The sequence below is a fragment of the Typopeltis vanoorti genome, chromosome 2 (genome assembly GCF_054136105.1).
Source record: "Typopeltis vanoorti isolate ZY-2024b chromosome 2, IOZ_Tvanoo_1.0, whole genome shotgun sequence".
Taxonomy (NCBI): domain Eukaryota; kingdom Metazoa; phylum Arthropoda; class Arachnida; order Uropygi; family Thelyphonidae; genus Typopeltis; species Typopeltis vanoorti.
The window spans coordinates 182,437,102-182,451,229 of record NC_143550.1 but is presented as its reverse complement, the minus strand read 5'-3'; the positions used below and the strand labels follow the sequence as shown (position 1 = coordinate 182,451,229).

The following is a 14,128-nucleotide window of genomic DNA, read 5'->3' as shown; positions in this document are numbered from 1 at the left end:
CTTTTATATCCTTGATCTGCTCTCCCTACTACATCATCGATTGCTGACGATACCTATGCCTTTTGCACTCCATGCTATCTTCTCTCCGATATGTCTCCTACGTGGGTGCCTTGCACATGCCTCGGACTTTGCATCGTGGCTGCCTGGAGTCTTATCTATAAGCCGATTAAACTAATGTGAACTTTGCTCTAACTTTCTTGTTCTAATGTAACCTTTACAAAGATTTCTATGATTCTTGGCTGTTATTTACAGGACAGTTTACAATATAACACGTACAAAATTTCATTAAGAAAGTATTATTACATTATTTACAAAATTCACTTTCACCTATGTACAAGCATTTCTTTTGGGAAGTTTTTATACCTTAGTTAAATCCCGAATGAAATGCCCAATAATAAATTAAACCTTTCATTCCAGATTTAACACCATGCAATCAAAAACTTTCTTATAATCAATAAAACAGATGAATACTTCTTTCTGAAATTCTCTTGTTCTTTCCATAATCCATCTCGTTTGCTATTTTGTCTCTAGTTCCTCTACCTCTCCTAAAGAAGTCTGCCTGTTCTTGTGGCATTTCTCTATTTACATATGGCTCCCCTTTTTTGGATAACTTTACTTACATGTGAAATTAAAGTGATGGTTCTATAATTATCACAATCTCTGGGATTTGGTTTATTTGGTATTGGGATGAATACTGATGTTTTCCAATTTCTAAACCAGTGTACTTTCTTCCAAACATGTTGACAAATTTCAGTCAATATATTCACTACTTCATCCCCAGTTGCTGTCAATAATTCCACTGACACACCATCAGCTCCAAGAGCTTTTACTTTTGGGCTGTTCCATTGCTGATATCACTTCACTTTTCATTATCATGGGTTCCTCAACAAATTCTCTCCTTTCAAATTCTCCTTCAATTTTATTATCTTGTACAAGTCCTGTACATACTCTTTCCATCTTTTTTTCACTACTTCTTCCATCAGCCATTTTTCTGAATTACTTTTTACAACTCCTAATCTAGGGATAAACTTTCCTGTAACATCATTTATTTTTCTAAACAGATCTCTTGTTCTACCTACCCATAATATTGCTTTCTTCAATTTCCTTGCACAATTTATAGAACCATCACATTTAAATGTTTTTCATTATCTTTCCTAGCCTGTCTTTGAAAATCTGCTCTCAGTTGTCTAACCCTTTATTTGTTTCTCTGAAGAAGTCTCAGCTCTGCTAAAGAAAGTTCCAAGGGAGGAGAAGGAGGGCAAGATAAAAGATACAAAAAACTTTTATGTTGGAGGTTTAATGGATTTTTTACAACACTCAAAAAGAATTAAATTAGAATTTAATACTCCTGTATTTCGTCCTAGTCACTAGGACATCTATGGGGATTACAAAGACAATTAATGTAACATGCACACAAAAACTTACAATACTAAGCCCAACCACGTGGGTGACACTAAAGTCCTATCTAGGTGGAGCGCTCTCTCTAAGGGCGATAGTAGGTGGCCTGGAATGTAAGGTGGGACCTCTGGTGATGAGTGTTTCCCAAATCTTCGGAAGTTTAATGCAACTGTATTTATTAAGATTTGGTTGGTTTCTGAGAGCTGCTGCTGCTGCTTCTAAGAAAAGTCTCTCTTTCTTGAATTTGCTGTGGTGGAGCATGGTGGTTTTCTTCCATGATACTCTGTGGGTGGTGTCGAAAACATGGTCAGCCAAGCCTGAATGGCCATAGTTGTGTTTAACAATGTACAACTTGTGTTCCTCCAGGCGGATGGATGCTGATCTGCCTGTCTGTACAAAGTACGCAAGCTTACAGGAACAGGGTACTTTGTAAACTCCAGGCAGAGAGAGAGGAGGGAGCTGATCTTTCGTAGAACGGATAAGGGTAGCAAGTTTGCGGTAGGGCTTATATGCTGTGTGTAGGTTATACTTTTTTAGTATCTTGGCTATTTTTTCCGAAGTGCCTCGGATGTAGGGTATGGTGATGGCATTTTTAAATTCTTGTTGACGAGAGGGACGGGGAATGGGGGAGGAATTGATTATTTTTTTGATACTGTGTTCGCTGTAGCCATTGGAGAGGAAAGTTCTGTGTATGTGGTTAAGTTCAGTAGTGAGGATGGTTCCACTGGAACAAAGATTGTGGGCTCTCTTGGTAAGGGTTTTAATGATGCCATATAGTTGTGAGGGGTGGTGGTGGGAGAGTTTGTGAATGTATCTGCCTGTATGTGTGGGTTTTCTGTATACAATGAAGGCAAGTGTATCATTGGGCAGGTGCGTGACTAAGGTGTCTAGGAAGGGTAAACAATTGTTCTTTTCCTTTTCCATAGTAAACTGGATTCTTGGATGTAGGCTATTGAGATGACAGAGGAAGGAGTCTAACGTGTCTGGGCCATGAGGCCAAATGGAGAACACATCATCTACATATCTTAGCCAGATAGACGGTTTGAGTGGGGCTGAGTCTATGGCTTGTTTTTCAAAATCTTCCATATAGAAATTGGCAGGGGGGGGACCATGGCGGTTCCTTCTATCTGCTTGTAGATTTTGTTATTTCAAGAGAAATACCCAGAGTTGATGGCAAAGGAAAAGAGATCTAAGATGTCAGAGGGGAAAACGTTTTCTAAGAGAGATAAAGTGTCAGTTAAGGGAATATTGGTAAACAAAGAGGAGATATCAAAACTTACCAATATGTCTGTATTGTTCAAGGTTAAATTTTCTGTGAGGGCTTTAAAGTGGGTCGAGTTTTTTATATAGGAAGCTGAATTTCCGGTGAAGGGGGACAGAGAGGTGGCCAGCTGTTTAGACAGTCTGTAACAAGGTGCATTGGTGGCATCTACTGTAGGTCTGAGTGGGGAATTGGGTTTGTGGATTTTTGGTAAACCGTATATTCGGGGGGGGGGGGGGGGGGAGCAGAAAGGTTTAAGTTTTTTCGTGACGTCAGAGGGCCAGTAGGTTACTTTTTTAAGTAAGATTTTTAATTTCTTAACTTGTGTTTTTGTGGGGTCGTGTTCTAGCGGGATGTAGGTAGCGCGATCGCGTAGGATAGTATTCATTTTACGATTGTATTTGCTGGTATTAAGAACAACTGTGGCATTACCCTTATCCGCTCTGGTGATGGCGATACTTTTTTCTTTGCGTAGTTTCTGGAGAGCCATGTGCTGGGCATAAGATAAGTTACTTTTTGGAGGCGAAGAGTGAGCGAGGATGTTGGCTACGTCGAGTCTGATGTTGTTGGCTACCTCTGACGGTAAGCGACCGATCCCCCGTTCGACGTTAACCATTACATCGAGCACCGGCACTTCTTTCGGGGCAATGGCAAAATTACGGCCGAGTCCAAGGGCGCTGACGGCATCCTCGTTGAGCCTTTTGGAAGAGAGGTTAATTACTGTCTGGAGCGGTTGAATTTGGGGTTGTGGTTTGTCTTTAACCAGGTTGCTGTATTTCTTGACGTGTTTGTTTTTTATTTTTTGAAATTCTCTCCGTGCGGAAGTTTCCGAAATATCAGAGAGAATCGACCAAAGTTCAGGGTTAAGAACGGTGGAGAGCTCTGTATGTAAGGAGCCAATGGTGGCGTTCGTCACTGCGAGGGCGGCACGAGTAGAGGCGATTTGCTCACGTAGTAATGCTAGGCTGGTATGTTTATATATACGGAGTGCTTTTTTGCAATGGAAATTGGTCTTCATTTTAACGCATTTCGGTATCACTCTTGTATCCCGACATCTTTTTAAAAAGGCCAGCCTATTTAGTTGTCTAGATAGTCGTAGTTTTGACTTACCGTATTGCTTGGATTTACGTGCTAAATCTTCTCTATGGATGATTAGAACTCTTGTGTAGAGGCTTAAGTGCTGTGAGGACATTATGTTGGAGGTTTAATGAATTTTTTACAACACTCAAAAAGAATTAAATTAGAATTTAATACTCCTATATTTCATCCTAGTCACTAGGACATCTACGGGGATTACAAAGACAATTAATGTAACATGCACATAAAAACTTACAATACTAAGCCCAACCACGTGGGTGATACTAAAGTCCTATCTAGGTGGAGCGCTATGGAAAAGGAAAAGAACAATTGTTTACCCTTCCTAGACACCTTAGTCACGCGCCTGCCCAATGATACACTTGCCTTCACTATATACAGAAAACCCACACACACAGGCAGATACATTCACAAACTTTCCTACCACCACCCCTCACAACAATATGGCATCATTAAAACCCTTACCAAGAGAGCCCACAATCGTTGTTCCAGTGGAACAGCCCTCACTACTGAACTTAACCACATACACAGAACTTTCCTCTCCAATGGCTACAGTGAACACAGTATCAAAAAATAATCAATTCCTCCCCCATTCTCCGTCCCTCTCGTCAACAAGATTTTAAAAATGCCATCACCATACCCTACATCCGAGGCACTTCGGAAAAAATAGCCGAGATACTAAAAAAGTATAACCTACACACAGCATATAAGCCCTACCGCAAACGTGCTACCCTTATCTATTCTACGAAAGATCAGCTCCCTCCTCTCTCTCTCTGCTTGGAGTTTACAAAGTACCCTGTTCCTGTAAGCTTGCGTACTTTGGACAGACAGGCAGATCAGCATCCATCCATGTTACATTAATTGTCTTTGTAATCCCCATAGATGTCCTAGTGACTAAGACGAAATATAGGAGTATTAAATTCTAATTTAATTCTTTTTGAGTGTTGTAAAAAATCCATTAAACCTCCAACATAATGTCCTCACAGCACTTAAGCCTCTACACAAGAATACAAAAAACTTCTTTGCATAAACAAGTCTCCCAAGACTATGGTAACAAATTATGGGCAAGTCAGTATCTCAGGAGTGGTGGTAAAAGGACAGTAAACCGTTGCCAAGCGCGGATTTTCAGAACATGATTTGGCACATACACATTATTTTAATTGCTTCCATTTAATTTGTCCAACTCTAGAATTTCATTCATACGCGGTACACTGCAGAGCATCGGCCGGCAGAGCTGTAATCATGTATTTATCAGTGTTTATCCTCTTCTCCTTTTGCATTTGTATTTCTTTTAATTTCAAAAATTTAATATGACATCTAAGAGGAAGAATGAAGATGATAAAGCAGCAAAAAGATGCAAAGTTTTGACATTATCTCAGAAAATTAAAATTTTAGATAAGTTGAAAAATGGTGCACGTGTTTCATCGCTTGCAAAAGAACTAGCTATAAATGAATCAAGCATAAGAACAATACGGGACAATGAAGAAAAGATTCAGTCTAGTGTCAAAGCTTTAGGTGATACTTCAGCAAAGGTTGCTTAAGTTTCAAGAAGAATTGCGCAATTGGAAAAGATGGGAAAAATATTATAGCTTGGATTGACAATCAAGTAAACAAAAAAGGCTCAGTTGTGGATTGTGTTGCTATTCGAAACAAAGCTTTAGATTTGTTTTCTTTCGTTTTAAATAAAGATGGCCAATTGTCAGAGAAAATTGACTTTCAAGCAAGAAAAGGTTGGCTTGAAAACTTTTAAGTGTCGTTTTAATTTGCACAATGTAAAGCTTCAGGGAGAAGCTGGCTCTGCAGATAAAGAAGCAGCAGAGAAATTCAAACCCCAATTTTTGAAATTCATTGAAGAGAGGGGTTACGTTTTGCAACAAGTTTTCAATGCGGATGAGACGAGCCTATTTTATAAGCAAATGGGACATCGACCCTACATCACAAAAACACAAAAGGTTGCCCCAGGTTTTAAAGCTTTTAAGGATAGACTCGCTTTGCTTTTTTGTGGAAATGCATCAGGCAACTTCAAGTGCTAGCTTCTGCTCATTTATCAATCTAAAACGCCTCATGCATTGCAGGAAAAAAATTTTGAGCAATTGCTCATTGTGTGAAAGTGAAATAGAAAAGCTTTGGTAACAAAAGCCCTCTTTAATAACTGGTTTGAAAATTCATTTGTTAAAGAAGTCAAACATTACTTAGAACAGCAAAACCTGTACTTTAAAGTTCTCCTAATTCTCGATAATTCTCCAGGACACGATGCTGAAGCTCTCACAACATTGCATCCAGATGTAGCGGTTTTATTCCTCCCACCTAACACCACTTCTTTAATCCAACCAATGGATCAAGGGATCATAAAAACATTCAAAGCCTATTATGTTAGGTATCTTTACACCTCTGCAAAGAAAGCACGACACGCTAATGGCATTTTGGAACCGATTCAACATAAGCCACTGCATAGAAATGATTAAACTCGCATGGGAACAAGTGAATTCATCAACATTGAATGCTTGCTGGCATCAGCTCTGGCCAGAAGTTGTCAACAATTTTAAAGGATTTCCATCGATTGAAAATGAAGCCAAGGAAATCGTACAGATTGCAAAAGCTATTGGCGGCAAAGGATTTTCAGATATGGAAGAAGGGAAGTCAAAGAATTAATCGAGAATGACGATCAAGAAACGACGAATGAAGAATTGGATGATCTTGTAACACCAGCTGACAGCGAAAGCAGCGATAGTGAAAAGAATATAAAGCGCCTTTAACTTACAAGAAGTTAAACGAATTGTTAAAAAAGGCACGGGAACTGTCTGATTTTGCAATGGAGATTGATCCAAATGAAGAAAGAAAAGGACATTTTATGAAAGGCATCGAAAAACTCTGCGCTCCTTACCGCGAAACTTTTAAAGAGTTGCGTCAGTCGTTGTCCCAAGCAAAAATCACTAGCTTTTTAAAAAAATAATTGTATCATGTACCTCATTAAGCAGTAATAAAAATCCTTTCAATTAACATGTGTTTCATTTTTCCCTTTTTAATTACAACAATATTTAGGTTAGTTTAAATTATACATGCATACTTTCTTAATTTGAACATACCTAACACATTTTTTTCCATAGAAAGTTAACTTTGCACAACGTGATTTTGCCGTGCGCGCAATGTATTGATTATGTAAACCCCGCGTTTTGGCAAGGGTTTACTGTATTGCAATAGTTAGTCAGAGGCAGACATCCTGGAATGGGTGGGTAACAACATGATACTCTATAGGGTACCATGTGAGTGGTCAGTCATGTTTTAATAATTTACTTTTTATAAGAATAGTGACAGCTGAGTTGAATAAAGAGAGAATACGAATAGCTGCACTGTGATACTGCTGGATTTTGCAACAGGCATTTGATAGGAATACCACATGAATTGCACAAATTGAAACAGATAGGGATGGATATGAAACTGGAAATATGAAGACTAGGGTGGCTGATGAATAGATTTTTAAAAAAAGTATACAGAGGAGCAGAATAGGTGACTAGTGTTATGCCTCAAGGAAATTATTTGAAGGGAAATATTCAGTTGTTTCCTGATGATGTAAAATTTGGTATGATAATAGTTAATCAAGACAATGTAGAGTGCCTGCAGGATGATTTAAATAGACTGTATGAGACAAAGACAGTGGGTATCGGTTTAATGTGGAAAAGTGTAAAGTTATGCATTTTGGGATGGGAAGATTGCCAGCTGTGTACAGCATTGAGGGAGTTGTACTCCCAGAAATTTATGATGCTAGGGATTTGGAGAGGAGGAGATGGAGTTGAAGTTCAGAGGGCATGCCACTAAGGTTTCCAAAGTAGCTAATGGGATTAGTTGGTTCTTGAAGAACACACAAGCACAGATAAGGACATTATCATTCCTCTCTATAAGACTTTGATATGCTCATATCTGGATTACTGTGCTCGGATCTGATCATCTGGATTTCTTGAGAATGAAGATGGAGTGGAGAGGATCAAAGGATCCAGAAGCAGATCAAATGGATAATAGAATGCTCCCTATGACAATAAATTGAGGATTTCTAAGTTGTAAAAGTTGGTTGATCAGTAAAAATCAGTTACTGAAAGGGTTTAATAAGATTGATGCAGAGGAAATATTTCAGACTTGGCTAGAGGGGTAGAACAAGAAATCATCCCTGGAAATCGAGTAACAGTGTGGTTAGCAAGTGTGTGAATACTTGATTTTTCACTTTGAGAGGGTAAATGAGTTCAAGAAGAAGGATTGTTTAGTTTGGGTCTCTTGTGATGGGTTTTCACATGCCATGGAGGTGCTTGTTTATTTTTCATTGCTTTCTGTTTTACTTGCATTTTAAAATCTTAGTAGTTCAGTAACCTCTTGATTATCTAATCAGTTTCTGGTCTTATATTGTGACAGTGTTGTTCCTAGAGTCAAGTAACCACTTCAAGGTTTGATTAACTGGGAATTGGGCTTTTTGAGGTTGGATAATTGAGAGATCACTTATTAATTGTTATCGAATTTGTTCATTTGTTGTCTGTTCTATGTGGAAATTTAGATTTTTCATGGAAGTTTTTTTTTTTTTTTTTAAGGTGCTCCAAACAGTGGAAAGACTGCACTGGCTGGTTCCTTAGCTCTGAAATCACAGTTTCCCTTCATTAAACTCTGCAGCCCAGAAGATATGGTAGGATTCACTGAAACTGCCAAGTGCCAATCTATCAAAAAGGTACCTATACAGTCAAATATCATGAAAAAGATAAAATTTAGCTTATACCAAACCTTAATTTCATCATTTTTTTGTTTCTAATAATTTGAGATATTTATTGTTTAATCTGAATTATTATTTTTTATTTAATTTTATGGTATGATGAAGTTGAACTTAGTACATTCAGAAGAATTGCCCATTGTATAAAAGGTATGAGTTCAAATCTCATGCTGCTACACACCTTTCTGAAGTTTTTACTAATACTGAATTAGCCAGTCTCATACGTAGGTGGTAGGTTTTTTATTCAAGAAACTCGAGTTTTTCATTTCAACACAGGCAGATCACAGACACAGCACAATGGTAATAAGGCTAGCTTCTTCCATTGGATTTCATTTCGGGCATCAGCAAAATATAGTGTATGCTGCTATCTAAAATGGGAAAGATGATGAGAATAAATTGTATAATACTCTGATGTTGACAGGCTACTGCAGCATTAAATCATATCTCTACATGCCATTCATAATGAAATGTAGCCATTTTCCTCCATGTAAAGAAACAGCTTTATTCCTCATGGCCCTTCATTCAGCTTTTTAATTCTTGGTTATTCCAGGTTCTCTATGCTTATTGTGCATGAGTTTTTCATGTGCTTATTTGACTGTTACACCCACACACACACACACACATAAATTATTTATAAAATATCACCACTCCTAGTAATCTGCAACATACACACAACTTTAAGGTTTAAAAATAGTAATATGAGTCACTCTTTTCTCTTAACAAAAACAGGGAATAAGATATTGGATGAATATAAATCTTATTCCTATCTCATCAAGGTTATGTAGTGATTTTTTTTTAATAATCTTTATATTCCAACCCAAATACCAAATACCAAATACCAAAATTCTGAATATCAATAAAAGTTTGATAAAAAATTAAGTTAAACATTTTTTTTTTTGGAAAAAATCACCTTTATTTTACAACAGTCTCCATCGAGGTCTACACATTTGTTCCAGTGAGTCTCCAATTGTTTAATCCCACCTAAAAAGTAGGATTTGTCAAATTGTGCAAAATAGTCCTCGACACCCTTGATGACATCCTCATTATAAGAAAATTTTTGCCCACTGAGCCAAATTTTTGAGTTAGGGAGCAAGTAGTCACACAGGGTCAAGTCCAGAGAATATGGTGATGTGGAACCAATTCAACCCTTGATTTGTGCAATTTTGCCATTGTGACGGCCAATGTGTGGGACGGTGCTTGTCTTGATGAAAGAGCACTTTTTTGTGCTCCAATCTTGGCCGTTTTTTCCTTCAGTTCTTCTTTTTAAATGGTCCAACAATCATGCATAATAGACTCCTATTATGGCCTAACCCTTTTCCAAATAGTCTATCATGAGTGCTCGGTCCAACTTTCATCTGAAGTCATGAAGTGACAAAAAATCCTGCAAATTGCGATTAAACATTGCCAAACACTGTATCAAAATATCTTTTCGCATGCATTTTTGATCGACAGTCAACAAATGTGGCAGTCATCGTGCACACAGCTTTTTCTTGTGCAATTTTCCATGGAAAATATTATAAACCTGTTCACTTGAGATGCCTACACTCTCAGCAATCTCATGCACTTTCACTCGGCAGTCTTTCATAACAAAGCCATGGATTTTGTCTATCATCTCCTTCGTCAAAGGAGATGATAGACCAGGCCAAACAGCGAAAAGTTAGCTACTGGAACAAATCCTAAAACCCACCAAAACTCAACATCACCAGAGTTCAAGATCAGTACTATCAACATAAGACGCCTGAATGGCAAAGAAATGGGGCTAGCTGAGGAATGGGATAAGTACCAGATCAACATAATAGGGGTATCTGAAGCAAAAAAGGCCAAAACTGGTGGGTTCTTTCTGAGCAAGAAATGGAAAATGTTATATTCAATCAATGACAATCAAGGAAAAGGAGTGGCCATAGTATTCAACACTAAATATGAAGTTAATCTTCTTGAATGGCAGGCAGTCTTAAGTAGGTGATGTGTGCAAATATGCGAATGGGGAACTGGACAATGAGACTTATTTGTGCCTATGGTCCCACAGAAGGTTCTACTAAGGTAGAAGTGGAGGAATTTTTTGAGGCTTTAGAGAAACCAATTGACACAAAGGAAAAGTTGGTCCTTGTTGAAGATCTAAATAGCAGAGTAGGAAATGATTGTCAGACATTCAAAAATATATTGGGAAAATTTGGAGAAAAGAGTAATGCTAATAATAATGGCAAATACTTGTTGGATTTCTGCTCAGGACATAGACTGGGTATTACTAACACCATGTTCCAACATAAAAATGTGCACAAATTCACATGGAGAGAAGAGGTAATGAATAAGAAAAGTCTCATTGACTATATTATTGTTGACAGTGATGTTTTCTACTTGTTGCAGGACACCAGAGTGTACAGATAATTTGAAATTGGAAGTGATCACTATTTGATCTTGAGCAGGATAAAATTGAATTTCATATTGAAAAGAAGAACATGTAAGAAAGTTTTAAAATTAATAAAAGTTGAGCAGTTCTCAGATGTGAACTGTAGACTAAAATACACAAACATCATTGAAGAAAAAATGAAAGAGTTTGAGAATAGGTACCAAACCTTGGAGATTTAGTGGCGAGCCCTGATGAAAACACTGATTGATTCAGTCAGAGAGGAATGTGGTGAGGTTGTCTGCAAGGATAGAAAAATCAGAACTCCATGATGGACACAGGAAGTTAAAGAGGCAGTGAAGCAAAAGAAGAAAGCATCAAAAGTTCCTGGCAAATGAGTCAGCTTATGCTCTTAGAGAATACAGAGACAAATGTAAGAAAGCTAAACACTGTGTGAAACTAGCTAAACAAAGTCAAGGGAAGACTTTGGCAAGAAGATCGAAAATAAATATCAAGAAGGTGGTAAGATATTCTGGAGGTTGTCGAAGAAACTTAGAAATGGAGGAAAGAGTGCTGTAAAAGGAGTTAGAGATGATAAAGGTGACATGAAAAGGGGAGAAAAAGATATGGAAAGATATGCCTTGAAGTATGGAATACTTACTTCAAAAAATTGCTAAATGAAACAAGCAGTGATAGCACAATGGTAAAAAAAAAATTCAACAGGCATACAGTCAAGAATACATATCCATTCTTGAAATAGAAAAAGCCATCAAAAGCCTGAAATGCAGCAGGAGTAGATGATAATTGACCAGAAATGCTCTGGTATGGAGATATAAAACTCTTACAGTGGCTGCACTACATAGTTCATAATGCCTGGACAGAGGGATTCCAGATGATTGGAGGAAAGCTCTCACAGAGCTCCCATATATAAAATGGGAAATAAAACTGAATAAGTATTACGGAGGTATTTCCCTTTTGAGTGTTCCTGGTAAGATATATACAAGTATACTTGAGAAATGGTTGAGAAGGATTGTAGAAGAGAAGCTTGGTGAAGAACAAGCTGGATTCAGGCCAACTAGAGGCTGTCAGGATCAGATTTTCACTTTACGACAGATAGTTGAGAAAGAATGGGAATATAACAAAGATCTGTATTTAAGATTTGTAGATCTGGAAAACGCATATGATAAGATGCCGGGAGAGGAGCTATTGAAAACGCTATAGTTATATGGTGTCAATGGGGTGTTATATCAAGTAATACTTAGTTTTTATTTGAGTTGTATGTCAGCAAGTAGAATTGAAGGAAGTACAGAAGGTGAATTAATGTTAAATCTGGTGTCAGACAAAGCTGTTCATTATCCCCTCTGTTATTCATTATCTGCATGGATCACATTATGAAGGAAAGTGGTATTAAACCTGATATCAAAATTTTAAATGTTAATGTCAACTCTTTGGTGTATGTGGATGATGTTATACTTCTAAATAAATCCACTACTGGTCTTCAAGATTCCCTGACTAAATGGAATGACTGTTGTAATAAATATGATATGAAGGTCAGCATTAAAAAGACAAAGACAATGAAAATAGACAAAAACATTCGAAATATCAATTGCATTGTGAATGGAGAAACCTATAGAACACGTAAAACATTTCAGCTACTTGGCATGATTTTTAGTGAAGATGGTAAATTAGATATGGAAATCTGTTACGGGTAATAAGTCAACAATAAATTTATATGGAATAAGAGAGAAATTAGCCAAACTGCTAAATTAGCTATATACAAGACAGTATTGAAACCAATTTTAACTTACTGATCTGAGAGCTGGGTCAAAAGTAAAACACTTCATCAAAGATTAGAGACTGCAGATATGAGAGTCCTGAGAAAGATTAGGGGCATGAACAGATGACATCAATGGCAATATCATATTAAAAACGAGGATATTAGTAAATAACTTAATATATTTGGCATTCAGGAATGTGTTAGCAGAGCTAATCTCAGGTGGTATGGTCACTTAAATAGAATGGAGAGGAATGATTAGCAAAACCAGTGTTATTTGCCAGGTTTTTAAGAAAAAGTCCCAGAGGAAATCCAAGATATAGGTGGATTGATACAGTAAAAAGTGCCGTAGAAGACAGATATATAAGATCTGGTAATATTGGAGTCTTGACAGGTAACAGACTGATTTGGAGGAAAATTGTAGATAGGAAGTTAGTAATGATGTAAATTTTTCATGTAGTACTATCATATCCTTTACACCCCTTGAGGGTATTGTTATAATGTTGTTTCTCTACTCTATATTTATTTTACCGAACGGTATAAAGTGTAGGCCAGAAGGGTAATGAGTGCGGTAAAAACAGCAAAAGCCGATTATGTAAGGAAACTAGCTATGCAAGCAAAAGATAATCCCAAACAGTTCTTTCAATATGCTGCAAGTAATTGGCCGCTAGAGGGCCAGACGGTTGGTTGTGTTTTCAGGGAGCTCCTGAAAGCTAAGTATAATTTTGAATGAAAATTAGAATATAGGTTAAAATCATAACGTAATATTGGCTAATTTTAGTAGCTTGTGGTGTCTGTGTGATTTTGGTGTAAATTCCGTTATTTAATTTAGTATTTAACGATACGTTTCATAGATTTGAATATGGTGCCAATGCGATGTATGATAATGGCGTCCAAAAATACGACGCCATTGTTCAAAAACTATAATGTGAGAGAATTTGTCCAATGTGATGTGTGTGGAATGTATGCATTCCCGAATGAGGCTGGAGTTTGGATTGAAAGTGATAGTGGTGGGAGAATGTGCAGAAAGTGTAAGCAAAGTGAGAAGTTGAATTATGTGTCAGGTTGTGAGACAGCTATGGTTGAAGAAAGCCAGAATGTAAGTGAAAATAGTGGCTTGATAGGGAATTGCGATGTACAAGATGGCAATGAGAGCGGTGATCTAAGAAAGAGTGAGAGCAACTATACAGAGAGAGAAAATGGGTTGAATGATAAAAAAAAATGAGGAATTATTTGTAGGAAGTGAGATCGCTAGGTTGCATGCAGTGATACAAAATGAGCAGTGGCAATTAGAGCACCTGCAAAACTTTTTCCAGAGTGATTTGGCTAACGTAAATAACCAGCGTAAGAGTGGGCGAGTTTCTGAAATGAAGGAAAGAGTGTTGTATGGTGACTCATTATTAAGAGGAGTGATAGATGGGAGTGTAACTAAATCGTACTTACCGGGTGCGAAATTTAAGGATGTAAGTGAGAGTATTAGAGTGCAAAAACAGAGGGTGAAAGAATTAA

At 37.4% G+C, this 14,128-nt stretch overlaps 1 protein-coding gene across 1 annotated transcript in view; it reads left to right on the top strand.

Moving 5' to 3' along the window:
* The window catches only part of LOC150109712 (vesicle-fusing ATPase 2-like), a 408,246-nt gene that overhangs the window by 290,176 nt on the left and 103,942 nt on the right, over positions 1-14,128 (top strand). The window contains exon 15 of the mRNA XM_090403040.1: positions 8,329-8,462. Within this exon, the coding sequence (XP_090259166.1) occupies positions 8,329-8,462 (134 nt within the window). The remainder of the gene's footprint in view (positions 1-8,328; positions 8,463-14,128) is intronic.